This window comes from Oncorhynchus tshawytscha, linkage group LG09, assembly GCF_018296145.1.
Source record: "Oncorhynchus tshawytscha isolate Ot180627B linkage group LG09, Otsh_v2.0, whole genome shotgun sequence".
Lineage (NCBI taxonomy): Eukaryota > Metazoa > Chordata > Actinopteri > Salmoniformes > Salmonidae > Oncorhynchus > Oncorhynchus tshawytscha.
The window spans coordinates 56,408,793-56,436,245 of NC_056437.1; the positions used below are offsets into that span (position 1 = coordinate 56,408,793).

At 43.7% G+C, this 27,453-nt stretch overlaps 1 protein-coding gene across 9 annotated transcripts in view; it reads left to right on the top strand.

The window, feature by feature from the left end:
* Positions 1–27,453, top strand: part of LOC112258321 (ankyrin repeat and KH domain-containing protein 1-like) — a 65,557-nt gene that overhangs the window by 34,845 nt on the left and 3,259 nt on the right. For 8 of the 9 annotated variants that reach the window (XM_042327100.1, XM_042327103.1, XM_042327101.1 and 5 more), the window contains exons 25-29: positions 14,248–14,413; positions 15,303–15,813; positions 16,030–16,185; positions 17,842–17,991; positions 18,100–19,709. In XM_042327100.1, the coding sequence (XP_042183034.1) occupies positions 14,248–14,413; positions 15,303–15,813; positions 16,030–16,185; positions 17,842–17,991; positions 18,100–19,709 (2,593 nt within the window). Of the gene's footprint in view, positions 1–14,247; positions 14,414–15,302; positions 15,814–16,029; positions 16,186–17,841; positions 17,992–18,099; positions 19,710–20,448; positions 20,622–20,878; positions 21,018–27,453 lie in introns of those variants that run through there. The other variant, XR_006084114.1, reaches the window with a different exon arrangement.

Sequence of the window (27,453 nt, forward strand, 5' to 3'; positions counted from 1 at the left end):
ATGAACATCAAGTCTTTTAGAGATACTTTTTAAAACTCTTTCCAGCTTTATGCAAGTCAACAATTATTAATCTTAGGTCTTCTGAGATCTCTTTTGTTCGAGGCATGGCTCACATCAAGCAATGCTTCTTGTGAATAGCAAACTCACATTTTGAGTTTTTTTTGTATAGGGCAAAGCAGCTCTAACCAACATCTCCAATCTCGTCTAATTGATTGGACTCCAATTAGCTATTGGAGAAGCCATTAGCCAAGGGGTTCACATACTTTTCCCAACCTACACCGTGAATGTTTAAATTATGTATTCATTATAGACAAGAAAAATACAATAATTTATGTGTTGTTAGTTTAAGCACACTGTCTATTGTTGTGACTTAGATGAAAATCAGATCAAATTTGATGACCAATTTATGCAGAAATCCAGTTAATGCCAAAGGGTTCACATACTTTATCTTGCCATTGTAGTTGATATAATAATACAATACAATGGGCTCTCAAGAAAATCATTGATAATAATCAATGAAATTCAGTAAATCGGTAAACTATTCAAGCAGTGTACACTGTATATCCTATTACACTGTATACCCTATTTTCAGTTGCAGCATGTTCCCTGGATTTATGACATTAGATCTCTTATTCACCACTACCATCAATACCCCTCCAGCACTGTGTGTGTGATGTCATCCATCTGGTCTCGGCTATATCTTTCAAAGTTCTGGTATGGAAACAAAGAATTACATGAGGTTATTGAAATTAGTCATTTAATATGAAACAAGATTTACGTAATGTAAGCAATGTGTTACTTACCATGCAGACTCTGAAGTTTCACCTCTCTCCATTGCTCAACATATATTCTCACAAACTGCAATCCCATGGAGACAATCACAGAAGCAGCTGAGGTTTCTGGTTGCCACTACCCTGTTGTTTTTGATGCAATGCTGTAGTTGTAGAGCTCCTTTGCGTTTCTGATCAGGGCTCGGCCATTCTTCACTGCTGTGGTTGAAAGACTCTTGATTACTGCACTTTCCCCATCACTGGCACCTTTACTGTGTCTGCAGCCAGAATAGTTACATTGTATGGGGAAACCAAAATCAGACACAGCATAGCTAACATCAGATATAGTTCCTTGTGATGTGTAGTGTGCACCACAGCTGTCAGTATCTTTACAACTTGTTGAGCTCCAGATTTCTTTGGTTTTTCAGGTGATCAATAGCTGCAGTTTGAAATGCGTCGACCCCATTGTATTCATGTTTGAGGTCATCTGATCATTATACAACTTTCTGTGATGGTCATGGGGCATTTTCCACATTTGTAGTACATTACCAAGGGGTGCAGTGTAGCACTCTCTTGGGTACAGTAAGCCCCCTGGGCCTCATGCTTGTACCTGCAAGTGTAGTTTTCTGCAAAGTCCAGGATGCCCAGTGCTGTGTGTTCTGGAAGGTTGGCTTTCACTTTTGCAAGTTGGTTGTTCTGCCAGTCCTTGATGAATATGTGTTCGGAAAAAGCTTGAACCTCTTGTTCATCAGTAAGCATCTCCATAGATTCACGCTTACAGACCAGTGATAATTTTTTCTGGCGTACTCTTGTTTCCCATTTTGTTACTTTTTTTTGTCTGACAATCTCCCATCAGTGTCCTTTTATGTTGTTGAGGAGGGGGGCAATAAATGGATCTTGTCTATGGACACCAATCCTTGCACTGCTGTTTGACACTTAACTACAGGGGATTTCCACCATCCTTTCTCTTGCATAGTGCAACTGCTAAATGCATGCACACCTTTTATGGTTGGTGAATATTTGCTCATCAGGTGGCCATTCACTGTGTAATTTCTGTTTTGATATTTTCAAAGTATTCGTAGAGGCAAGCAACCCACATGTTTACCACTTCTGTAGTATAATGGTCTTGCTCTTTTTTTCTGTAAAACATAGCAGCTCCTATTGAGTTACAAGGGTTGGCTTTGAGAAGTTCTTGGTACAGCTGAGCAATGAAGTGCTCTAGGACGCTGGCTGCGCTCCCAGTCTTCTTGCTCACCTTTTCCTTATTTGGCACTTTGAGAGACTGCCTCATATTTTTCCACTGCTGAGACTGTAGATGATCTCAATCTATGTCAGTGGTCACCACCCTTTTGAGTCAATCACTTTCTGAGTCAAAATCCAAGCCAAGATCTACCTTTCGGATATTCTTTTGACTTTAAAAAAACGTAAGCTTATGCAACATTAACCTATTAAAAAAAGTACCGTAGTAATGAGGTGTATGTATTATGCTTTAGGCCCAAAACATTATCTCCACCTATTGATTTAGCTTGAATTGCCCTGCCAATGCATTGTTATTTTCAGACTGTTTTAATTTTTTAAAATTTGATGTAGACTATATAACCACACCGGTAATAGACCAGTTGTTGTATTACTTGTGAGTAGGGCTGAACCCAATTAGTCGACTGGTCGATTGTTTGGTCGTTAGGCTGCTGGTCTTCCGAGATTGTTTTAGTCCAACAGTAACAAATCTGTATATTTTTTTCAAGGGTTTTTCTTTGTTTTTATTTTCTACATTGTAGAATAATAGTAAAGACATCAAAACTATGAATGGACATCAAAACTATGCATGGAATCATGTAGTAATAAAACAATGTGTTAAACAAATCCACATTTTATTTTATATTTGAGCTTCTTCAAAGTAGCCACCCTTTGCCTTGATGACAGCTTTTCACACTCTTGGCATGCTCTCAGTCAGCTTCACCTGGAATGCTTTTCCAACTGTCTTGAAGGAGTTCCCACAGATGCTGAGCACTTGTTGACTGCTTTTCCTTCACTCTGCGGTCCAACTCATCCCAAACCATCTCAATTGGTTTGAGGTCGGGTGATTGTGGAGGCCAGGTCATCTGATGCAGCACTCCATCACTCTCCTTGGTAAAATAGCCCTTACACAACCTGGAGGTGTGTTTGGTCATGGGATGGTGTATTGCTGCAGAGTGCTATGGTAGCCATGCTAGTTAAGTGTGGCTTGAATTCTAAATAAATCGCAGTGTCACCATGAATGCACCATCACACCACCTCCATCATGCTTCACGGTGGGAACCACACATGCAGAGATCATCCGTTCACCTATTCTGTGGCAGTTGGAACAAAAAAATCTCACATTTGGACTCAGACCAAAGGACAGATTCCCACCGGTCTAATGTTCGTTGCTTGTGTTTCTTGGCCCAAGCAAGTCTCTTCTTATTAGTGGTGTTCTTTAGTATTGGTTTCTTTGCAGCAATTCAACCATGAAGGCCTGATTTCAAGCAGTCTCCTATGAACAGTTGATGGTGAGATGTGTCTGATACTTGAACTCTGAACCATTTATTTGGGCTGCACTGAACTTATCCTCTGCATCAGAGTTAACTCTGGGTCTTCCATTCCTGTGGCTGGCCTCATGAGAGCAAGTTTCATCAGAGCTTGATGGTTTTTGCGACTGCAGTTTGAAAGTTATTGAAATTTTCCAGATTGACTGACCTTCATATCTTAAAGTATTGATGGACTGTCGTTTCTCTTTGCTTATTTGAGCTGTTCTTGCCATAATATGGACTTGGTATTTTTCCAAATAGGGCTATCTTCTGAATACCACCCCTACCTTGTCACAATACAACTGATTGTCTGAAATGCATTAACAGAGAAAGAAATTCCACAAATTAACAAGGCACACCTGTTAATTGAAATGCATTCCAGGTGACTACCTCATGACGCTGGTTGAGAGAATGCTAAGAGTGTGCAAAGCTGTCATCAAGGCAAAGAGTGGCTACTTTGAAGAATCTCAAGTATATTTTGATTTGTGCAACACTTTTTTTGGCTACTACATGTTTTTTCATAGTTTTGATGTATTCGCTGTTATTCTACAATGTAGGAAATAGTCAAAATAAAAAATCCCTGGAATGAGTAGATGTGTCCAAACGTTTGACTGGTACTGTATTTATATTTGCACCCATCTCAGTGAACGAATCCATTTGAGGCCTAGACTAAACGCCCATTTATGCTTGATTCGAAAATGTGGTGGGAGGCTCCATATGGAGGGTGTGACGCAATTGCGGAGCCTCCAGAGGCACGCAGAGGCCAAATCGAGCTCTGTACCGCAACTCCATGCGCCTCCCAAATGTTGTAACAATGCGGAGGGCTCTGTATAGCTCCGCATTGACATCAAACTGTTAGCTTTAAGCATCAGACAAGCTCATTGTGTATAGCTGATTATATTAAAACACACAGGGTGTCTTAATATGGAAAAATACACCTTAACATTTTCTAGACCAATCGATTGAAAGAACAGACTACTTTCGGTCTACCAAGATTTTTTTAGTTTGGGAGATCCCTACATGAGGCACAGCTGAGTGAGCATGCGTTTTAATCATTTTGATTTTGATATTTATTTTACTGGGCTGATGGAGCTTGCATCTGATGGTCAGTCTCAGTGGAGGGAGAGGGCAGCATACTGAGGGTCCTCCTCTTAACATCTCTCCCTTTCCTGCGCTGACTGACCAAAAAGGGACACAGTCTTCCAGCTGATGGCAACTTGAGTTGCACAGCATTTTCTGCTTCATGCACAAATAAATTTTACTCCTATGAACAGAGAAAGTTTAATATTAAAAAAGACACAAGCCGCTAATGATAACGCAAGCCTATCGATACTTCCCTACTTATTCATTGCAGCTGCAGTGCTGGTTGTAGAGCAAGTGGAAGAAGGGAGAACCCACAATTTAATGGTTTATTAAAGTGTTGACAGTGCTGAGTAAATATTTCAACATGAACTCACTCATAAAAACAGCAGTTCTTTGCTGTATTCGTTGACAGTCTCTCTCTAGCCATGCTTTAGAAATCTCAGTTTCAAATTTGCTGTAGCTTTCTGTTATGCCTGTTACGTTACTGCAGACACAGCAATCTGAGCCATACGATTGGCCAGTGGTAGGTCTATAGTGCGCTTGATTTGCTCCCCCTGGGAAGGCTGAGTTTGTACCTCCAGACATATAAAATGGTTCACGCAATGGCAGCTGAATCGGGTGCACCAACAGCACGAGACAAAGAAAAAAACAAAATAGGAACTCAAGGCTTATCGTTCATTTTTTTTACAGAAATGTTTGCTGATCATCTAGGAATGCCTTGGAGATCAACCAGTGGATCGCGATTGACCGGTTGGTGACCACTGATCTATGTCGACCTTCTGGGTTTTTTGTTGTTGCTTGCCTTAAGTTTTCTGCTGACCCCAAATCTTTTTGCAAACTGTTCCTATAGTTTATTTCTTATTCAGTGAACAAGCCAAAGCCTTCCTAGTTGCAGATTGTCTGGACTTTTCATAGGCCTTTGACTAATTCTTCAACAACTGCCACTTCCAAATTCCCGCCTGTGTTTCTGATCTTCTGACGGAAAATGGCTCGGTGAGGCCTTGTCAATGAAGTCCATGGTAGCAGTGACATACTGTGCTGCCTGTTTTGGCATACGGGCTTTAGCCTTTTTAAAGTTCCTCCTTCTGGCAGATGGAAGCCCTTCATCTAGCACTGCTGTCAGCAAGGCTCTTTTAGAATGGTCAAGTTGCTTTCTCCGTTATTCTAATTTATCCTCTAGTTCCTTGAGATTAATTCTCTTTGCCTCCAATTTCAGTTGTGCTTTAAACCTGCTTTGTCTTTTCGTTGTCCTGACAATATATTTCCACAAAGTTTTCTTTCATGCTCCTCTTTTGACCTAGCCGCTCTGTTTTTTTAAAGACAGCTTTGCCTTTTTCTGTAATTCTGTTCTTGTTACTGTTTTTTCCGTGCATTGGCAGGACAGAGCAACTACATCGAAGACTGCACTCAACGAGCTATTTAAGGCCATAAGCAAACAAGAAAATGCCCATCCAAAAGTGGTGCTCTTAGTGACTGTGGACTTTAATGCAGGCAAACAAATCTATTTTACCTCATTTTTACCAGCATGTCACATGTGTAACCAGAGGGGGGAAAAACTCTAGACCACCTTTACTCCACACACAGAGAAGCATACAAAGATCTCCCTCGCCCTCCATTTGGCAAATCTGACCATAATTATATCCTCCTGATTCCCGCTTACAAGCAAAAACTAAAGCAGGAAGTACCAGTTACTCGCTCAATACGGAAGTGGTCAGATGACGTGAATGCTACGCTACAGAACTGCTAACACAGACTGGAATATGTTCCGGGATTCATCAAATGGCATTGAGGAGTATTCCACCTGTCACCGGCTTCATCAATGTGCATCGACGGCGTCATCCCTACAGTGACCGTACATACATATCCCAACAAGAAGCCATGTATTACAGGCAACATCTGCACCGAGCTAAAGGCTTCAACTGACGCTTTCAAGGAACAAGCTAAAGGCGGTAAGAGTAGGTAACAACACATCTGCCACGGTGATTCTCAGCGTGGCATGCTTAGCCCCCTCCTATACTCCCTGTTCACCCACGACTGCGTGGCCAAGGACAACTCCAACACCATCATTAAGTTTGCAGACGACACAACAGTGGTAGGCCTGATCACCGTCAACGATTAGACAGCCTACAGGGAGGAGGTCAGAGACTTGGCAGTGTGGTGCCAGGACAAGAACCTTTCGCTCAATGTGAGCAAGTCAAAGGAGCTGATTGTGGACTACAGGAAAAGGATGGCCAATCAGGCCCCCATTTAACATCGACAGCTGAAGTGGAGCGGGTCGAGAGTTTCAAGTTCCTTGGTGTTCACATCACCAACGAACTATCATGGTCCAAACACACTGAGACAGTTGTGAAGAGGGCACGATAACGCCTATTCCCCCTCAGGAGATTGAAAAGATTTGGCATGGGTCCCCAGTTCCTCAAAGTTCTACAACTAAACCATCGAGAGCAACCTGACCAGTTGCATCACACCCTGGTATGGCAACTGCGCGGCATCTGACCATAAGGCACTACAGAGGGTAGTGCGTACGGCCCAGTACTTTACTGGGTCCAAGTTTCCTGACATTCAGGACCTATATACTATGCGTGTCAGAGGAAGCCCAAAAAATTGTCTGACTCCAGTCACTCAAGACATAGACTGTTCCCTCTGCTATTGCATGGCAAGCGGTACCGGTACCGGTCCAAAGGGCTCCTTAACAGCTTCAACCCCCAAGCCGTAAGACTGCTGAACAATTAATCAAATGGCCACCCGGACTATTTTACTTAGTTTTTACACTGCTTTAATTATCTATGGTATGCATAGTCACTAACCTGTAACCCCGCACATTGACTCGGTTACCGGTAACCCCTGTATATAGCTCATTATGTTCTTGTTACTTTTAATTTTTGTTTTTTTATTTGGTAAATATTTTCTTAACCAACAATGCAGTTCAAGAAAAGGGCTCATAAGAATTTCACTCTAAGGTTGTACCTGTTGTATTCTAACATTTGATTTTCTTGACACTCTCTGCTTTTTCTCTCGGCTTTGCTCTCAACTTCCGCATTCTCTGGGAAGCACTGGCATTATATATTTTTTCCGCTGCAGCCGCCTCCCTCTGCTTGAAATGTTCCTCATTTTTAGGATACTATCAGCAAGGGACATCTAATGTCTGTTTTGTTTCATCCTTTTACACAATTGACACAAAACATCATGATTTCATTCTACCAGGTATGCTTTCATTGCAGTCAACTTTTAATTGGGAATTTTTTTGGGTAAGCTTTTAGAAATGTATGTTTTGTATGAGCATGACACTCATGTTGCGCATATGGGGATGGCTCTACGGACTTAAGACTGTCTTACGTAGAGCCATCACAAGTCAGCTGGTGTTCAACATGACTTTTTCCACATTTTGTGTTAAAGCCTGAATTTTACACAAAAAAAAATTGTCTCTGGCCTGAACATAATACCCCATAATGTCAGAGTGGAATTATGTTTATTTTTTATTTTTTTAAATTTGACAAATTAATAAAAAATGAGACGCTGAATTGTCTTGAGTCAATAAGTATTCAACCCCTTTGTTATGGCAAGCATAAAAATGTGCTTCACACCCACTCCTGTTGCCTGCTGCACTGCTGCTTGGAATCCACCTGGTGATCTGTTCACCGTCTGCCCTGGCTTGTCGCCCCATGTCTTGTACATGTACCCGCACAACACTCCCACCTCTCTCCCGAGCTTTCGCTCACGTCCAGCACACAGGCACTGTTGGTGCGATTGACTCTGAACTAGCCCCATTTTTTTTTTTTTGTGCATTTTAAGATTTGCCTCATGACTCCTGCATACTTTGTTCACTATGAACTTTATTGTTTACCCAACCATGGGACAGACTAAGTTCCCACACTCGGGACCCAGACTCTCTATTGGTTACACTGACTTTCGGCCCCCATCCTATTCTAACCTCAAGTCGGCTTTGTATTCATGTTACCTGAGGAACTTGATGTACAAGATGGTCTTGTTGCCAGTCTAATGCACATTCTAATGTCATAAATCAGAACTGCAGAGCTCTCCCTGTCCTATGCCATGCCTTGATTGTATTACTGTTGATCATATCTGGAAATGTAGCATGTACATCCTGGCCCATCTACTGTTGCTAGCCCCAATTCTGACTTGTGCCCTGATGTCTGCTTCACTGACTTCTGTTCCCGTAAAAGCCTGGGTTTTCTGTACGTTAACACTAGAAGCTTATTACCTAAAATGGATCAATTGAAAGTGTGGGTTCACCACTCCAATCCAGATGTGTTGGTCATTACTGAGACATGGTTAAGGAGGAGTGTTTTGAATACTGATAACCTTTCGGGTTATAACCTGATACAGTCTTATACTCCGCTGCTCCCTCCCCAGATTTTGTGTTAAACTTTCTACAACGTTTTTTTAGTGTCCAACAAGCTTTCCCTGCCCTTAACCTTGTTCTGAACACCTCCAAAACAAAGGTCATGTGGTTTGGTTAGAAGAATGCCCCTCTCCCCCACAGATCTGATTACTACCTCTGAGGGTTTAGAGCTTGAGGCAGTCACCTCATACAAGTACGTGGGAGTGGCTAGACTGTACACTGTCCTTCTCTCAGCACATATGAAAGCTGCAGGCTTCGTCTCCTCTATCGTAATCGCTCCTCTTTCACCCCAGCTGCCAAACGAACCCTGATTCAGATGCTAGATTACAAAGACGTAATTTATAGATCGGCAGGTAAGGGTGCTCTTTACCATTCGGCCATCAGATTTGCCACCAATGCTGCTTGTAGGACACATCACTGCGCTCTATACTCCTCTGTAAACTGGTTGATGCTCATTTATAAAACACTCGGAGCGCCCCCATCTGAGATATCTACTGCAGCCCTCATCCTCCACATACAACACCCGCTCTGCCAGTCAAATTCTGTTAAAGGTCCCCAAAGCACACAAATCCTTGGTTCGCTCGTCTTTTCAGTTCGCTGCAGCTAGCAACTGGAACAAGCTGCAACAAACACTCAAACTGGACAGTTTTATCTCAATCACTTCATTCAAAGACAAAATCATGGACACTCTTACTGACAGTTGTGGCTGCTTTGCGTGATGTATTGTTGTCTATACCTTCTTGTCCTTTGTGCTATTGTCTGTGCCCAATGATGTTTGACCCCGTTTTGGGCTATTACCATGTTGTGCTGCTGCCATGTTGTGTTGCTATCATGTTGTCATTTTGTGTTCCTACCATGGTGTGTTGTCTTAGGTCTCTCTTGTCGTGGTGTCCTATATTTTCATTTTTAATCCCAGTCCCCGCAGCAGACCTTTTGGTTGGCTGTCATAGAATTTGTCATAAGAATTTGTTCTTTACTAACTTGCCTCAAAAAATAAAGTTTAATGGATTCTCTGTTTGTAGCAACAGTGTTGAATATGATATTTTTAACCTCTTGATGCTACCCATCCCGGATCCGGGATCGTGACTACGGCTCAAGCTCATTAGCATAACACAAAATGTGAAAAAATATTCTTAGACATATTTAACCTCCACACCTACACAAGTCCAATAGCTCAAATGAAAGATAAACACCTTGTTCATCTACCCAGCAAGTCAGATTTCTAAAATGTTTTACGGCGAAAACATAGCACACATTTATATTAGACCACCACCGAAACAAAAGGCAAACGGCGGCCATTTTGTCCCAGAAAATATAAAATTTAAAAGTAGGATTAAAAAATAAATAATTCACTAACCTTTTGAAAATCTTCATCAGATGACAGTAATATTACATGTTACACAGTACATTTTTTTTTTTCAATAATATGCCATTAATATCCATAAATCTCTGTTTACAATGACGACATTTCAAAAAATGCTACTCAAAATGTCCGGAGAAATTATGATAGCTCGGACAGATAACGTCAGATAACAAGCAATAAACATGACTAAATATACATGTTCTACATATAGTTACAAAGATACACTTCTTCTTAATACAACCGCTGTGTTACATTTATTTTTAACGTTACAGAATTCGTTCACTAGTCTATGCTATGAGTCGGCGCTCAGATATTAGCAGTGTCTCCTCTACGTTTGGAGTCCACAGAAACCCAAAATAACCACATAAATATTCCCTTACCTTTGATGTTCTTCGATCAGAAGACGTAGAAGGAGTCATACTTACCCAATACATCGTTTGGTTTCAAGTTGTGCGTCTTTGTATTAGCATATGCTAACAGCTTCAGCTGAAATGCACCCAAAATAACTTCTGCTCCTTCTGGTCCCGCACTCTTGCGCAATCAAACTTCAAAATTACATATTATATGTCGACTAAACTGGTCAAACTAAGTGCAGAATCGAGCAAAATGATGTTTTTATCATGTAAAACAATGATAATCGCAAACAAACGAACCGGCTTCAACTGGTGTCTATTGGAAAAGAACGTTCCCCAAATCGGCCGCGCGCAATAGAGTGCATGTATGTGAGAGTGAACCGGGCATTTTCGCCCACCAAAGGATGAGGGAGCGCGAAATTCAAACAATGAACGTGCCAATTGAAAGCAGACATCGCGCTGAACAAATACATACTGTTCCCAGATCGGTAGCTGCCTGGGAAGGGTGGGGGCGATGACGTCAAAGTTGACCCAACTTTTCTCTTGACAAGAGAGAGTTTGGGAGAAAGGCTGCCCTGAGAGTTCTGCTTTACATACAGACATAATTTAAACGGTTTTAGAAACTTTAGAGTGTTTTCTATTCAATTATTATTATTATATGCATATATTAGCAATTTTGGAAAAAAATATTTTCAGTTTACTATGGGCACGCACTTCCTCCAACGGGGGCAGTATTGAGCCATAAGCTCAAGAGGTTAAATGACTACCTCATCTCTGTACCCCACACATACAATTACAGTTGAAGTTGGATGTTTACATACTCTTATGTTGGAGTAATTAAAACTCATTTTTCAACCACTCCACCAATTTCTTGTTAACAAAAATAGTTTTGGCAAGTCGGTTAGGACATCTACTTTGTGCATGGCACAAATAATTTTTCCAAAAATTGTTTACAGATTATTTCACTTATAATTCACTCTATCACAATTCCAGTGGGTCAGAAGTTTACATACACTAAGTTGACATTGCCTTTAAACAGCTTGGAAAATTCCAGAAAGGAATGTCATGGCTTTAGAAGCTTATTTGAGTCAATTGGAGGTGTACCTGTGGATGTATTTCGAGGCCTACCTTCAAACTCTGCCTCTTTGCTTGACATCATGGGAAGATCAAAAGAAATCAGCCTTGACTTCAGAAAAAATGGTAGACCTCCACAAGTCTGGTTCATCCTTGGGAGCAATTTCCAAATTCCTGAAGGTACCACGTTCTTCTGTACAAACAATAGTACGCAAGTATAAACACCATGGGACCACGCAGCCTTCATACCGCTCAGGAAGGAGACGCGTTTTGTCTCCTAGACATGAACTTACTTTGGTGCGAAAAGTGCAAATCAATCCCAGAACAGCAGCAAAGGACCTTGTGAAGGTGCTTGAGGAAACTGGTACAAAAGTATCAATATGCACAGTAAAACGAGTCTTATATCGACATAACCTGAAAGGCCGCTCAGCAAGGAAGAAGCCACTGCTCCAAAACTGCCATAAAAAAGCCAGACTACGGTTTGCAACTGCACATGGGAACAAAGATGGTACTTTTTGGAGAAATGTCCTCTGGTCTGATGAAACAAAAATAGAACTGTTTGGCTATAATGACCATTATGTTAGGAGGAAAAAGGGGGAGGCTTGCAAGCCGAAGAACACCATCCCAACCGTGAAGCACAGGGGTGGCAGCATCATGTTGTGGGGTTGCTTTGCTGCAGGAGGGACTGGTGCACTTCACACAAAATAGATGGAATCACAAGGAGGGAAAATTGTAGATTATATTGAAGCAAAATCTCAAGACATCAGTCAGGAAGCTAAAGCTTGGTCGCAAATGGGTTTTCCTAATGGACAATGACCCCAAGCATACTTCCAAATTTTTGGCAAAATGGCCTAAGGACATCAAAGCCCTGACCTCAATCCCATAGAATATTTGTGGGCAGAACTGAAAAGGCATGTGCGAGCAAGGAGACCAACAAACCTGACTCAGTGACACCAGCTCTGTCAGGAGGAATGGGCCAAAATTCACCTAATTTATTGTGGGAAGCTTGTGAAAGGCTACCCGAAATGTTTGACCCATGATAAACAATTTAAAGGCAATGCTACCAAATACTAATTGAGTGTATGTAAACTTCTGACCCACTGGGAATGTGATGAAAGAAAGAAATAATTATCTCTACTAATTAATATCTACTAATTATCTTCTGACTTTTCACATTCTTAAAACAAAGTGGTGATCCTATCTGATCTAAGACGGGGAGTTTTTACTATGATTAAATGTCAGGAGTTGTGAAAAACTGAGTTAAAATGTATTTGGCTAAGGTGTATGTAAACTTCTGACTTCAACTGTATCTGTAAGGTCCCTCAGTCGAGCAGTGAATTTAAAACACAGATTCAACCACAAAGACCAGGGATGTTTTCTAATGCCTCACAAAGCTCACCTATTTGGTAGATGGATATATATTTTAAAAAGCAGACATTGAATATCCCTTGGAGCATGGTGAAGTTATTAATTATACTTGGGATGATGTGTCAATACACCCAGTCACTATAAAGATACAGGCGCCCTTCCTAATTTCACCATGAGGCCAATGTTGACTTTAAAACCGAGTTTAATGGCTGTTTTTCGAGAGAACTGAGGATGTATCAACAACAGTGTAGTTACTCCACAATACCAACCTAATTGACAGCGTGAAAAGGATGCCTGTACAGAATAACAATATTCCAAAACATACATCCTGTTTACAACCAGGCATGTAAGTAATACTGCAAAAAATGTGGCCAAGCAATTACCTTTTTTTTGTCCTGAATACAAGTGTTATGATTGGGGCCAATACAACCCATTACTGAGTACCACTCTCCATATTTTCAAGCATAGTGGTGGCTGCATCATGTTATGGGTATGCTTCTAATGAGTGGTTAAGGACGGGGGAATTTTCAGGATTTGAAAAAGAAAATGGAGTGGTGCTATGCACAGGCAACATCCTAGAGGGAAAGCTTGTCTGTCTGCTTTCCACCAGACACTGGAAGATTAATTCACCATTCAGCAGGACAATCTAAAACAAGGCCAAATTTACACTCGTTGCTTACCAATGAATGTTCCTGAATGGCCTAGTTACAGTTTTGACTTAAATCTACTTGAATATCAACAGCCATTTAAGAGGTTTAAGAATTTTTGAAAATAACAATGGGCAAATGTTGCACAATCCAGGTGTGGAAAGCTCTTATTAGAGACTTACCCAGAAAGACTCAACGCTGTAATCGCTGCCATAGGTGCTTCTAGTAAGTATTAACTCGGGTGGGATTAATTATGTATTTTTAGATATTTCTATTTAATTTTCAATGTGCAAAAATGTCTAAACATGTTTTCACTTTGTCATTTGGTTATTGTGTGTAGAAGATTTGAGAGGCTAAAAATAATATTTAATCCATTTTGAATTGACTGTAACACAACAAAGTGTGGAATAAGTCAAGGGGTATGAATACTTTCTGAAGGCACTGGATATCTACCTGACATATGTTGAAGACATGCATGTTGAATGTTTTGGAAAAATGTCCCACAATTTGCAACAGTTATGTAGAATGATCCACTACTTATGGGGCCTGGTCAATAGTGGTGCACTAAATAGGGAATCGGGTGTCATTTGGGACCCGAACCTTCTGCTCCTCATTTATCTGTATGGATTTACAGGTCCCTGTAGATATTGTAATCATCTGTTTTTGCTTGGGGTGTACAGTCCAGGGAGGAAAGTAAGAAGCAAGCCCTGGCTGCTAAGCGTGAGAAGCGTAAGGAGAAACGCAAGAAGAAGAAGGAAGAGCAGAAGAGGAAGCTGGAGGAGGAAGAGGCCAAAGTAAAGGAGGAGGACCTGGAGTTACAGGACCAGGATCAAGACTCCTCCGAGGGTGAGCACCTATTTACCAGCTCAACCTTTACAGCCTCTAATAGCCTAGTCCAGATACTGACATCAGCATTGTATTGCTGTTTAAGATGACCTTTTTCCTAGATAAACTATGTCTGTCTGCATGACTGAAGGGATATTGAAGTCACAATTAAACAAGCTACTCACTTATTTACAGCCTGTTTTGTTTCCCTATTATGTAAACTGAAAGAAGAATGTACTGAACATGTATATAAACACAACATGCAACAATTTGAAATATATTTTTTACTGAGTTAAAGTTCATGTGAGGAAACCAGTCAATTTTAACTAATTTCATTGGGCCCTAAACAATGGATTTCACTTGCCCTGGGAATACACATATGCATCTTTTGGTCACAGATACCTTTAAAAAATGGGCCTCGCAATGGTTCACAGGATCCCGTCACAGGGTATTTCTGTGCATTCAAATTGCCATAGATGAAATGCAATTGTGTTCGTTGTCCGTAGCTTATGCCTGCCCATACCTTAACCCCAACGCCACCATGGGGCACTCTGTTCACAATGTTGACATCAGCGAACTGCTCGCCGACACAACGCCATACACATGGTCTGTGGTAGTGAGGCTGGTTGGACGTACTGCCAAATTCTCTATAACAATGTTGTAGAGAAATTAACATTCAGTTCTCTGGCAATAGCTCTGATGGACATTCCTGCAGCCAGCATGACAATATATTTTTTAGCTCATGATACATGGGACCAACACTTTACATGTTGCGTTTATTTTTTTGTTCAGTGTACATCTCAACTGAGACACAGCCATCCAGCATCTTTAAAAAAATAATTTCTGTTAATTTACAATTGTAAAATAAGGGTGAATAAACTTTTCCTTCCTTGTCTCATGGTCTGTGTAGATGGCGATGTCCCTATTGACCCGCCCAGTGCTACCACAACCACCACCATTGGCATCTCTGCCACCTCCAGCACCTTCACCAACGCCTTCGGCAAGAAACGAGCCAATGTGACGACCACGCCCAGCACCAACCGCAAGAACAAGAAGAACAAGACCAAGGACTCCCCCAGCGAGCCCATCATCCTGCAAGACCCCCAGGTGGCGCTGGCTCAGCAGAAGGCTAACAAAAACAAGATCCACGGGGAGCCCAGGGGTGGCGGGGTGCCAGGTGGAAGCGACTCGGACAACTTGGACAGCACCGACTGCAACAGCGAGAGCAGCAGTGGAGGCAAGAGCCAGGAGCTCAACTACCTACCGGACCTGCCCTCTTCGTCTTCCTCCTGCTCTTCATCGTCTGCTCCCTCGGTGGTGAGCCAGCAGCCCCAGCCGGTCCCTGAGAAGAGGCAGTGCACATCACTGCACAGCTCCCGAGACGACAAGATCACTGTGTCCATCTCCAAACCACACCATAAGTAAGTGGCTAGTCTTTTTTGCTCAACTGCTATGTATCCAAACTAAAAATATAACCTTTTGTTAGTCCTTTAACTATTATACTGCTGTAGTGGTTTGTTTTCTCTGGCTTTAGTGCAAAATGTAGAAAGGACACATGCAGGATTCTTCCATCTGAATTGTTTTAGGTACACCGCAGGGTTCTCTTAAGTTTATTATTCCGTATTCTTTCTTCTCAGAATCCATGACCACATAAACGACTTCACGCCCAGTTCCCTTCCCTCCTCGTTCAGAACTATTTCACTGCCAGTCATCTCGCCCGTCAGCAAGATGAACCTCACCAGCCCCAAGAGGGGCCAGAAGAGAGAAGAAGGCTGGAAGGAGGTGGTGCGAAGGTGAGTTGGCTCACAGGAATGGGCCTCAAATCAAACAGTCGCTACTGTTGTTACTGTTATGCATAAAGACAGTAGGAGTACAGTATATCCCTGTTTAGCATCTCCGGTGCTTTAGTTTGTAATGTATAACAATCAACTGCCACTTGTATCTACTACATAGTTGTGGAATGTAAAGACATACAATGGGGCAAAAAAGTATTTAGTCAGCCACCAATTGTGCAAGTTCTCCCATTTAAAAAGATGAGAGAGGCCTGGTGATATTGGTCAATAACAAAAGTTTATCTCAATACTTTGTTATATACCCTTTGTTGGCAATGACAGAGTTCAAATGTTTTCTGTAAGTCTTCACAAGGTTTTCACACACTGTTGCTGGTATTTTGGCCCATTCCTCCATGCAGATCTCCTCTAGAGCAGTGATGTTTTGGGGCTGTTGCTGGGCAACACGGACTTTCAACTCCCTCCAAAGACTTTCTATGGGGTTGAGATCTGGAGACTGGCTAGGCCACTCCAGGACCTTGAAATGCTTCTTACGAAGCCACTCCAGCCACGTTTCATCTTCAATGCCCTTGCTGATGGAAGGAGGTTTTCACTCAAAATCTCACGATACATGGCCCCATTCATTCTTTCCTTTACACGGATCAGTCGTCCTGGTCCCTTTGCAGAAAAACAGCCCCAAAGCATGATGTTTCCACCCCCATGCTTCACAGTAGGTGTGGTGTTTTTTGGATGCAACTCAGCATTCTTTGTCCTCCAAACACGACGAGTTGAGTTTTTTCAACAAAAAAACTAAAAAAACTGACCATATGACATTCTTCCAATCTTCTTCTGGATCATCCAAATGCTCTCTAGCAAACTTCAGATTGGCCTGGACATGTACTGGCTTAAGCAGGGGGACACGTCTGGCACTGCAAGATTTGAGTCCCTGGCGACGTAGTGTGTTACTGATGGTAGGCTTTGTTACTTTGGTCCCAGCTCTCTGCATGTCATTCACTAGGTCCCCCCGTGTGGTTCTGGGATTTTTGCTCACCGTTCTTGTGATCATTTTGACCCCACGGGGTGAGATCTTGCGTGGAGCCCCAGATCGAGGGAGATTATCAGTGGTCTTGTATGACTTCCATTTCCTAATAATTGCTTCCACAGTTGATTTCTTCAAACCAAGCTGCTTACCTATTGCAGATTCAGTCTTCCCCGCCTGGTGCAGGTCTACAATTTTGTTTCTGGTGTCCTTTGACAGCTCTTTGGTCTTGGTCATAGTGGAGTTTGGAGTGTGACTGTTTGAGGTTGTGGACAGGTCTTTTATACTGATGATAAGTTCAAACAGGTGCCATTAATACAGGTAACGAGTGGAGGACAGGGCAGCCTCTTGAAGAAGAAGTTACAGGTCTGTGAGAGCCAGAAATCTTGCTTGTTTGTAGGTGACCAAATACTTATTTTCCACCATAATTTGCAAATAAATTCATTAAAAATCCTACAATGTGATTTTCTGGATTTTTTTTCTCATTTTGTCTGTCATAGTTGAAATGTACCTATGATGATAAATTACAGGCCTCATCTTTTTAAGTGGGAGAACTTGCACAATTGGTGGCTGACTAAATACTTTTTTGCCCCACTGTATGACACATATATGAATTGAATTGCTTTTGTGTGTTTTCTCAGGTCGAAGAAGCTGTCGGTGCCTGCCTCTGTGGTGTCTCGGATCATGGGCAGAGGTGGCTGTAATATCACTGCCATTCAGGACGTGACCGGTGCTCACATCGACGTGGACAAGCAGAAGGACAAGAATGGAGAGAGGATGATCACCATCAGGTTAGACCAGCCAATTTGTCTACTGCTTTCACAGAACAGTCTGTCAGTATATCATAGTCATTTTTACTGTCTGACACACACCTGCTTTTCTTCCTTCTGGTCTTTCAGAGGTGGCACAGAGTCTACTCGACACGCCGTGCAGCTGATCAGTGCCCTGATCCAGGACCCAGCCAAGGAGCTGGAGGACCTGATCCCCAGAAACCACATCCGCGCACCTGGCACCAGCACCAAGATTGGCTCCACCTACACCACCTCCACAGGGGCCACCAACACTACGGCGGCCGGCTCCAAGGGCCTGGCATCAGTGTTGCCGTCGTCCGCTGTGTCCTTCCAGTCGTCCTCTGTCTCTCAACAGGGAGGGAAGATGGGGAAAAACCTGTCTCCCGGAGTGAGGCCCCCTTTTGTTTCACTTCCTCTGGCATACTCCAACCCCCACCTGGCCCTGCTGGCCGCCCAGACCATGCACCACATCAGACACCCGCGCCTGCCCATGGCACAGTTCGGTGGCACCTTCTCTCCGTCGCCCAACACCTGGGGCCCGTTCCCAGTGCGTCCCATCAGCCCCGCCAGCACTAACAGCTCTCCCAAGCACAACGGGACCACTGCTCCCCGGCCCTTGCCTGCCTCCACTGCCCATCCAGAGTACACAGCCCCTACCTTTATAGCAGGCCCTGCAGCCACCGCCTCTCCCTCCAGATCTGCACCCTCTGGCACCCCCATGCCCTCCTCCGTCAGGAAGCAGATCTTTTCTGGCGAATCAAAGACGGCCAGCATGGCAGTGGTCACCTCGACCTTGAGTGGTGCGCCCGCTACGCAGGTGGGCACTGCACCCCCCACCACGCCCTCTACCCCACCATCCCCTCCTGCGCCTATCGCCCCACCTGCACAGCAGCTACCCATTTCCAAGCTAGAGCCTGCTGGCTGCGCCACGCCTGGTAAAGAGAAGTCCCCTCCAGACTCAGCGGCACCTGTCCAAGGTGGAGCATCTGAAGGCTCCAACTCCACCGGCCCCATGCACTTCACAGCTCCCACTGCTCCACCACCACTGCCCTCACAGCAGCAAGATAGCCGACAGCAGCAGCTGTCCCTCCCCTCCTCCTCCAGCACAGAGCCCAGCCTCCGGGCCGCCCAGCCTCCCTGCTCCCTCCTGCCCACGTCTCGCTCTGCACCAGCAGGGGGCAGCACGGTCACACACACCAGCAGCACTTTACCTCACTACGCATCGCCTGCTCCCTCACGCATGCAGCCCTCGGCCCAGTTCTACCCCATGGCAGCTGGGGCATCTCTACAGGAGCACCAGTCTGTATTTGTACCCTCTGGAGCATCTCAGGAGCAACGTCAGAAACCACAGCAGCAGCATGCCAGCCAGGGCATGGCAACCCCCTCCATGCAGCAGCAGATGTCCTCCAACATGGGCATGATGAACGGCTCCCAGATGCACATCCACGGGGGCAAGGCCCAGCAGCTGCCCCCCAACTACGGCCCCACAGCCCTCTTCAACCATTTCAGCAGCATGTTTGACAGCAACCAGGTGGGCAACAACCAGGTGTGGGGAGCATGTCACCTGCCTGCACGGACCCCTCCTGAGCAGCCCTACACCGCTCCGCCGGCCTATATAGGGGGCATGGGACAGATGGAGAACGTGGTGCCCCCTCCTGATGGCTCCAAGGCACCAGGGTACCGCTGTAACACCCAGAGGATTGTCACCAGTCCAATCGGTAAGCAACAAGGACCATAAAGACTCCACCACACACACAGTCATAACCCATAGCTCCAAGACAATACTTTTGTTCCATAGAAACAAAAAATCAACTGATTCCACAAAGCAGTACTCTTCACATGCATACATACATACATACATACATACATACATACATACATACATACATACATACATACATACATACATACATACATACATACATACATACATACATACATAGACGCATGCATGCATACAGGAACTGACAAAACAAAGGAAACGCCCACATTAAAGTGTCTTAATAGGGCGTTGGACCACCACAAGCCACTAGAACAGCTTCAATGAGCCCTGGCATAAATTCTACAAGCGTCTGGAACTCTATTGGAGGGATGTGACACCATTCTTCCACAATAAATAATAATTTGTTATTTTGTTGATGGTAGTGGTAAATACTGTCTCAGGCGCTGCTCCAGAATCTCAAAGTAAGGTTTACATCATTGTCATGCTCATCAAACCATTCAGTGACCACTTGTGCCCTGTGGATGGTTGCAGTTACCTTGCCCTTTGAGGGGTTGAGTGGACCTAACCCATGCAAGGAAAATGCACCCAACACCATAGGAACCAGAACCCTAATTTATTTACTCAACTGCTTCCTTTATTTTGGCAGTTACCTGTATATAGACAGATTAGTTCAGTTTATTACAGTGGTTTGTGCCTACATAATTTAACCGGGTCAGTTGAACTCTTTGTTTCAGGAATGCACCCAATGGACCCGTCGGAAACTCCATCTCTTCGTCTGCTGCGTTGACTAGCTTCGCCACCAGTATCTCTTGCAGTCCAGTGTATCTGCAGGGTCCAGCCTCCGTGGGCACGCCCTCCTTCAGCCGCCAGCACTTCTCTCCTCACCCCTGGAGCGCCTCCACCTCCTGTAAGAACACAACACAGGGAGAGGAAACAGGGCCGTTGCATAGATGTTCTGTGCCCCCCCCTGTTTTTTGTTGTTTTGTAAACAAAGTACATTAGCTTCGTTGTCTACTGTCAAGGTGGGGACACCGAGACAGTCACTTGGTAAAATAATGAAAGTAAATGTAGCCAAATCAAATGATTTAATGTGATTTTATCCTAAGTATTTGATTAATCTAACATTTGGAAAGTTAACAAGCCAAGCCTTTGCCCCTCCCTCAGGTGAGTCCCCAGTGCCCTCTGTGTCGTCCGGGGGCTCGTCCCCCCTCTGTGCGTCCATGGTGACCCCGGCTCTGATTCAGGCTAAGCCCAGCAGCAATAGCCAGCAAGACCGCAAGGTGCCCCCTCCCATCGGCACTGAGCGCCTGGCACGTATCCGTCAGACGGGCTCCGTCAACCACGCCATGCTCACTGCCAGCTACACACCGCCTGTGGGACAGGGGGGCATCTGGTCCTTCGGAGTGGGCAGTGCTTCTGGTGAGTGTTCAGGGGGAAGGTGGATGGGGTTAGTGCACAATGGATAGATGTAGACCTGATCGTCTTAACTTCAGAGCGTTTTAAGATGTTTCTTGTAAGGTTTTGGAATATATTGTGAATGTCTTCTGTGTAAATGTTTTTTTTTTAACATGACAATTAACTCTCACACCATCCCAAATCTCAGTCCTCCTCTTACCCTCCACCAGAGGCGATGTCGGGCTGGTCTCAGCCCCTGATGGGCGGTCACGTGATGCACCAGCAGATGCAGGAGCAGAGTGCTTTCTCCCAGCACCAGGCCATGGAGCGGGACGACACGGGCATCGTGAACCCCTCTAACACTTTCCATCAGCCCATGCCCACCAACTTTATGGATTTCCCAAAGGTAACGGACACAGCTAAGTAGTTGGTGCAAAGATCTCCTGGTGCGAGTGATCCTATGAGCTCTATCACAAAAACAAAATGTTTACCACTTCTCTCTCTTATTGTCGTTTCGAGGGTTTGCCAATATCAATGTATGGCGGGACGATGATTCCTCCCCACCCTCCTATGGGAGAGGCCCCCGGGGGCCCCGTGTACAACGGGCTCCATAATGCTGACCCTGCCTGGAACCCCATAATGAAGGTGGTCTCTAACTCTGCAGATAACTCAGACCCCCAGCAGGTAAGCACTCTCATAAACATTCTTCACTTATTTTCACCATTACTCAGTCCTCACTGTTGTGGTTTTGTAGCTAAGTGAGGAAAACTTGTCGTTTTAGGTCTGGCCTGGGACTTGGGCCCCGCACGTTGGGAATGTGCACCTGAATCATGTCAACTAAACACGCGGCCATCAAAGCATAGGACCAGTAACAAGACTCATACACGTTTAAGAGAACCAGATAATTACATAATATTCAACGATATTAACCTAGGGAGTGTCCAGAAAGGTGGAATTGGATGGTTGGACACCATTTTGATGTGCCTAACTAAAAAGACAAATCCAGTGTGGGCTGTAATGTGTTTACCAATGTCTATGAACAAACCGATTTGCCTGTTCAACAGGATCCATTCTCTGCGTAGTATAGCCATTATTTTGACTTTAAAAGCCCCACATGAATTGTTCTTGGTCTGCAGGGCTCTACGGGACTGTACGCTATTTATACTCAGCCCAAGAATTAGGTGATAACATAAAGAGAGAAATCAGACCTTTTAGAGTGGTAAATACATGTATAATTGTTTACATACTAAAAAGGGTTCAAATGAGAGTACATTTCATGTCGTATAGTGGCTCTACTTTATGTAGCCTGTATTAATGTGAAATATTTACCTTAATATTCAATAAAAAAGACGGAACTGTACCATCTTCGCCTTTCTATTCTTATTGCATTAACGTCATGACATACACCTCATGATTCTCCAGACACTTGTTGATTTGAAGTGCCCTTGGTCTGTCTTAGTTTAAATAGTTTAAGTAGTAGACTATAGTGTCATGTTTACTCATGATGATGTCATCACTCACTGACTGCATGTTCTGGCAGGGGGTTCTGTTTATGATCTTGCAACTGTCTTGCATGCATCAAGAAGTTTCCACAAGAGACTGCAATCTGGCAATTATTTTACATTCAATAGAGCCCCACCAGCAATAAATTGTCTACCCAGATAACACCCAAAAGCTCAGTATGTTTTGACAGTATCTGGTTATCCTGTTTAAATGGATTATGGCTCATCTGCCTTGTTTTGGAATAACATGTATTTTGATTGTAAACAATTAAGGCTGAAGATGTTTGAGTAACTTTTTTTCTTCTTCTTCTTCAAAACAACCAAGATTGACTGGGAATGACATTTTAATGAGCGACCACTGTCACGCAATCTGAGAAAATAAAGCTGTCTTGGTTGATATAATACTTTGAATAACATTGTCATGACGTCACATAGACAAATAAATAGGTGACATCAATCAAACTTTATTTCCTAGTCCTCATTTACACAGTACAATTAAATCATGGGACTTGGTTAATTTCCATTCATACTGAATCAACAATGTTATTGTGAGCTGTAAAATGTATTTTAGCTCTGTTGTATCATACAGTTGTAGTAAGGTGTGATTGCGACACCGAAACTAAACCATGCCTCTCATCAGTAGCTTTTTCATAAACACCTGCACGTGGCTCTCGGCGCATATTGAGTATATCAATCTTGAAGTGGTGTGTCTCCCAGCGGTCCCGTGTTTCCAAACAAACTTTCGAGTTGGCGCAGCATTAGTTGACTAAAGGCCAGAGTTGACATTGATCTGCAATAATTTGGCCAGGCTGTTTTTGTTTTGGAACTTTTAATTCCTTTTATATAACTTAATTGTTTATTCATCGACTTTCTGCAATGTCTTCTAATTGTAACCGCAGTATAGGCCTTAACTGCTCTATTCCCAGTAGCTTTGAGCAGTCGAAAGACTGGTCTCAGCTGCCCGACACCTACCATCAGACGCCCGGAGGCACTCTGTTCTCCATGACTCCTGGAGGTAAGTTACGCAAAAATAACGGAATTCTGCCGAATACTTGTCATATAGAACAGGGGCGTCATGCACCACAAAAATCCAAAGGGGGCACAAAGTAGGTAAGGATGGCTGGGGGGGTGCTTTGGAGGGTTTTTTCCCTAAACATTTTCCCAACACCTGAAACGGACATAATCATATGCTCAATTCTATGTTAATATCTTTCTGCATATCTAATCATACCTCTTGAACTATTATATGATTGGTGGTTCTATTTTAAAATAAACAAAATATGCTTTTCTGCTAAAATCTGAGTCGAAGATTGAATGTGTGATTTAATTATTGCTTGCTTTTCTAAATTTCTCTCTGCCCTTTTGTGGGGAAAACTCATTCTGATTGGCTGGCCTGGCTCCCCAGTGGGTGGGCCTGGCTGTCATGTGGGCGGACCTATATGCCCTCCAAGGTCCACCCATGGCTGCACCCCTGCCCATTTATGTGAAATCCATAGATTAGGGCCTAGTTTATTTATTTCAATTGACTGATTTCCTTATATGAATTATAACTCAGTAAAATATTTCAAATTGTTGTATGTTTTATATTTTTGTTCAGTATAGTTATCTGGGCTAGTTCAAGCGATCTTCCTAAAATTGCTATGTGGCAAGTAGTATTACAGAGAAACCATGTTTGTTTAAACGGGACAAATCTGAGGGGGCATGAATTCTCAGATATTGAAAAACACACTGGAATGTACTGTAGCTACTAGTTTGGAGAATAAAGTGCCTTGTGCACCAGTGCCTAAAGATAGACCTCAGGAACTCTGTGCTGATTCTGTCATTTTTTTTAGGAACTTATGAACAGTACTTACAGTCCTATTGCATTAAATGCACTTTTACCTGTTTCCATAATTTTAGCAGCAGAAAGTTATCTCTGTCAAGATGAGTTGATCCGATATGTCAACTGGGAGTGTACATGTTATTTGTATTTATTTTTAACTGTTATTTTACCAGGTGTGTTGACTGAGAAAACGTTCTCATTTACAGCAATGATCTGGGGCCATGCGTGTGAGGAGGATAAATCAGTCGGCAGCCTTTCAGAGAGAACTGAGGGAATTAACTGTATGACAACAGGTATATGTTGTCTACTCCCTACTCCCTCTGTTCAGGACACACTGCAGTCTCAAGAGTTTGGTTGCATAACATGTTTTCCCTGCCTTTTATGACCAGATACAGTCAGTGCCTTGAATCTATTATATTGCGCCTAAAAACCTGCTCCTTTTACTCTCTGTTCCGAACGTACTAGACGACCTGTTCTTATAGCCTTATCCTACTCCTCCTGTTCCTCTGGTGATGTAGAGGTTAATTCAGGCCCTGCTGTGCCTAGCTCCACTCCTACTCCCCAGGTGCTCTCATTTGTTGACTTCTGTAACTAAAATCCTTGGTTTCATGCATGTTAACATTAGAAGCCTCCTCCCAAATGTTGTTTTATTCACTACTTTAGCACACTCTGCCAACCCGGATGTCCTAGCCGTGTCTGAATCTTGGCTTAGGAAGACCACCAAAAACCCTGAAATTTCCATCCCTAACTATAATATTTTCCGACAAGATAAACCTGCCAAAGGGGGCGGTGTTGCAATCTACTGCAGAGAGGGTGCAGAGTTCTGTCTTACTATCCAGGTCTAACTAACATTTAAAAAATCCACCTCTCCAGAAACAAGTGTCTAACTGTTTCCGCTTGCTATAGACCACCCTCTGCCCCCAGCTGTGCCCTGGACACCATATGTGAATTGATTGCAATCGTACAATCTAAGCTTGATGCCCTCAATCTCGCACAAATTATCAATGAACCCACCAGGTACAACCCCAAATCCGTAAACACGGGCACCCTCATAGATATCATCCTAACTATCCTAACTCACCCTCCAAATACACCTCTGCTGTTAACAACCAAGATTTCAGCGATCACTGCCTTATAGCCTGCATCCATAATGGGTCTGCGGTCAAACGATCACCCTACGTCACTGTCAAACGCTCCCGAAAACACTTCAGCGAGCAGGCCTTTCTAATCGACCTAGCCCGGGTATCCTGGCAGGATGTTGACCTCATCCCGTCAGTAGAGGATGCCTGGTTATTTCCTCACCATCTTAAATAAGCATGCCCCATTCAAAAATTTAGAACCAGGAACAGATATAGCCCTTGGTTCTCTCCAGACCTGACTGCACTTCTTCACAAAAACATCCTGTGGCGTTCTGTATTAGTATAGAATAGCCCCCGTGACATGCAACTTTTCAGGGAAGTTAGGAACCAATATACACAGGCAATTAGGAAAGCTAAGGCTAGCTTTTTCAAGCAGAAACTTGTTTCCTGTAGCACTAACTCAAAAAGTCCATGGAGAATAAGAGCTTCTCCTCCCAGCTGCCCACTGCACTGAGGCTAGGAAACACGGTCACCACCGATAAATCCACCATAATTGAGAATTTCATTTAGCATTTTTCTATGGCTGGCCACACTTTCCACGTGGCTGCAAAATCTGGACCCCTACAAATCAGCCGGGCTAGACAATCTGGACCCTCTCTTTCTAAAATGATCTGCCAAAATTGTTGGCAACCCCTATTACTAGCCTGTTCAACCTCTTTCATATCGTCTTAAGATTCACAAAGATTGGGAAGCTGCCGCGGTCATCCCCCTCTTCAAAGGGGGAGACACTCTAGACCCAAACTGCTACAGACCTATATCCTACCCTGCCTGCCTTAGGTCTTCGAAAGCCAAATTAACAAATAGATTACTGACCATTTTGAATCCAACCGTACCTTCTCCGCTATGCAATCTGGTTTCAAAGCTGGTCATGGGTGCACCTCAGCCACGCTCAAGGTCCTAAATGATATCATAATCGATAAGAGACATTACTGTGCAGCTGTATTTATCGACCTGGCCAAGGCTTTTAACTCTTGTCAATCGCCACATTTTTATTGGTGGACTCAACAGCCTTGGTTTCTCAAGTGATTGCCTCGCCTGGTTCACCAACTACTTCTCTGATAGAGTTAAGTGTGTCAAATCGGAGGGCCTGTTGTCTGGACCTCTGGCAGTCTCTATGGGGGTGCCACAGGGTTAAATTCTCTGGCCGACTCTCTTGATGGTATACATCAATGATGTTGCTCTTGCTGCTGGTGATTCTCTGATCCACCTCTACGCAGACGACACCATTCTGTATACCTCTGGCCCTTCTTTGGACACTGTTAACAAACCTCCAGACAAGCTTCAATGCCATTCAACTCTCCTTCCGTGTGGTCTCCAACTACAAGTAAAACTAAATGCATGCTCTTCAACCGATCACTGCCCACCTGTCTAGCATCACTACTCTGGGCGGTTCTGACTTAGAATATGTGGACAACTACAAATACCTAGGTGTCTGGTTAGACCGTAAACTCTTCTTCCAGACTCATATTAAGCATTGCCAATCCAAAATTAAATCTACAATCGGCTTCCTATTTCGCAACAAAGCATCCTTCACTCATGCTGACAAACATACCCTCGTAAATCTGACCATCCTACCGATCCTCGACTTCGGCGATGTCATTTACAAAATAGCCTCCAACACCCTACTCAACAAATTGGATGCAGTCTATCACAGTGCCATTAGTTTTGTCACCAAAGCCCCATATACTACCCACCACTGCGACCTGTACACTCTCGTTGGCTGGCCCTCACTTCATTACTCATCGCCAAACCCACTGGCTCCAGGTCATCAAGTCTCTGCTCGGTAAAGCCCCGCCTTATCTCAGCTCACTGGTCACCATAGCAGCACCCACCCGTAGCACGCGCTTTAGCAGGTATATCTCACTGGTCACCCGCAATGCC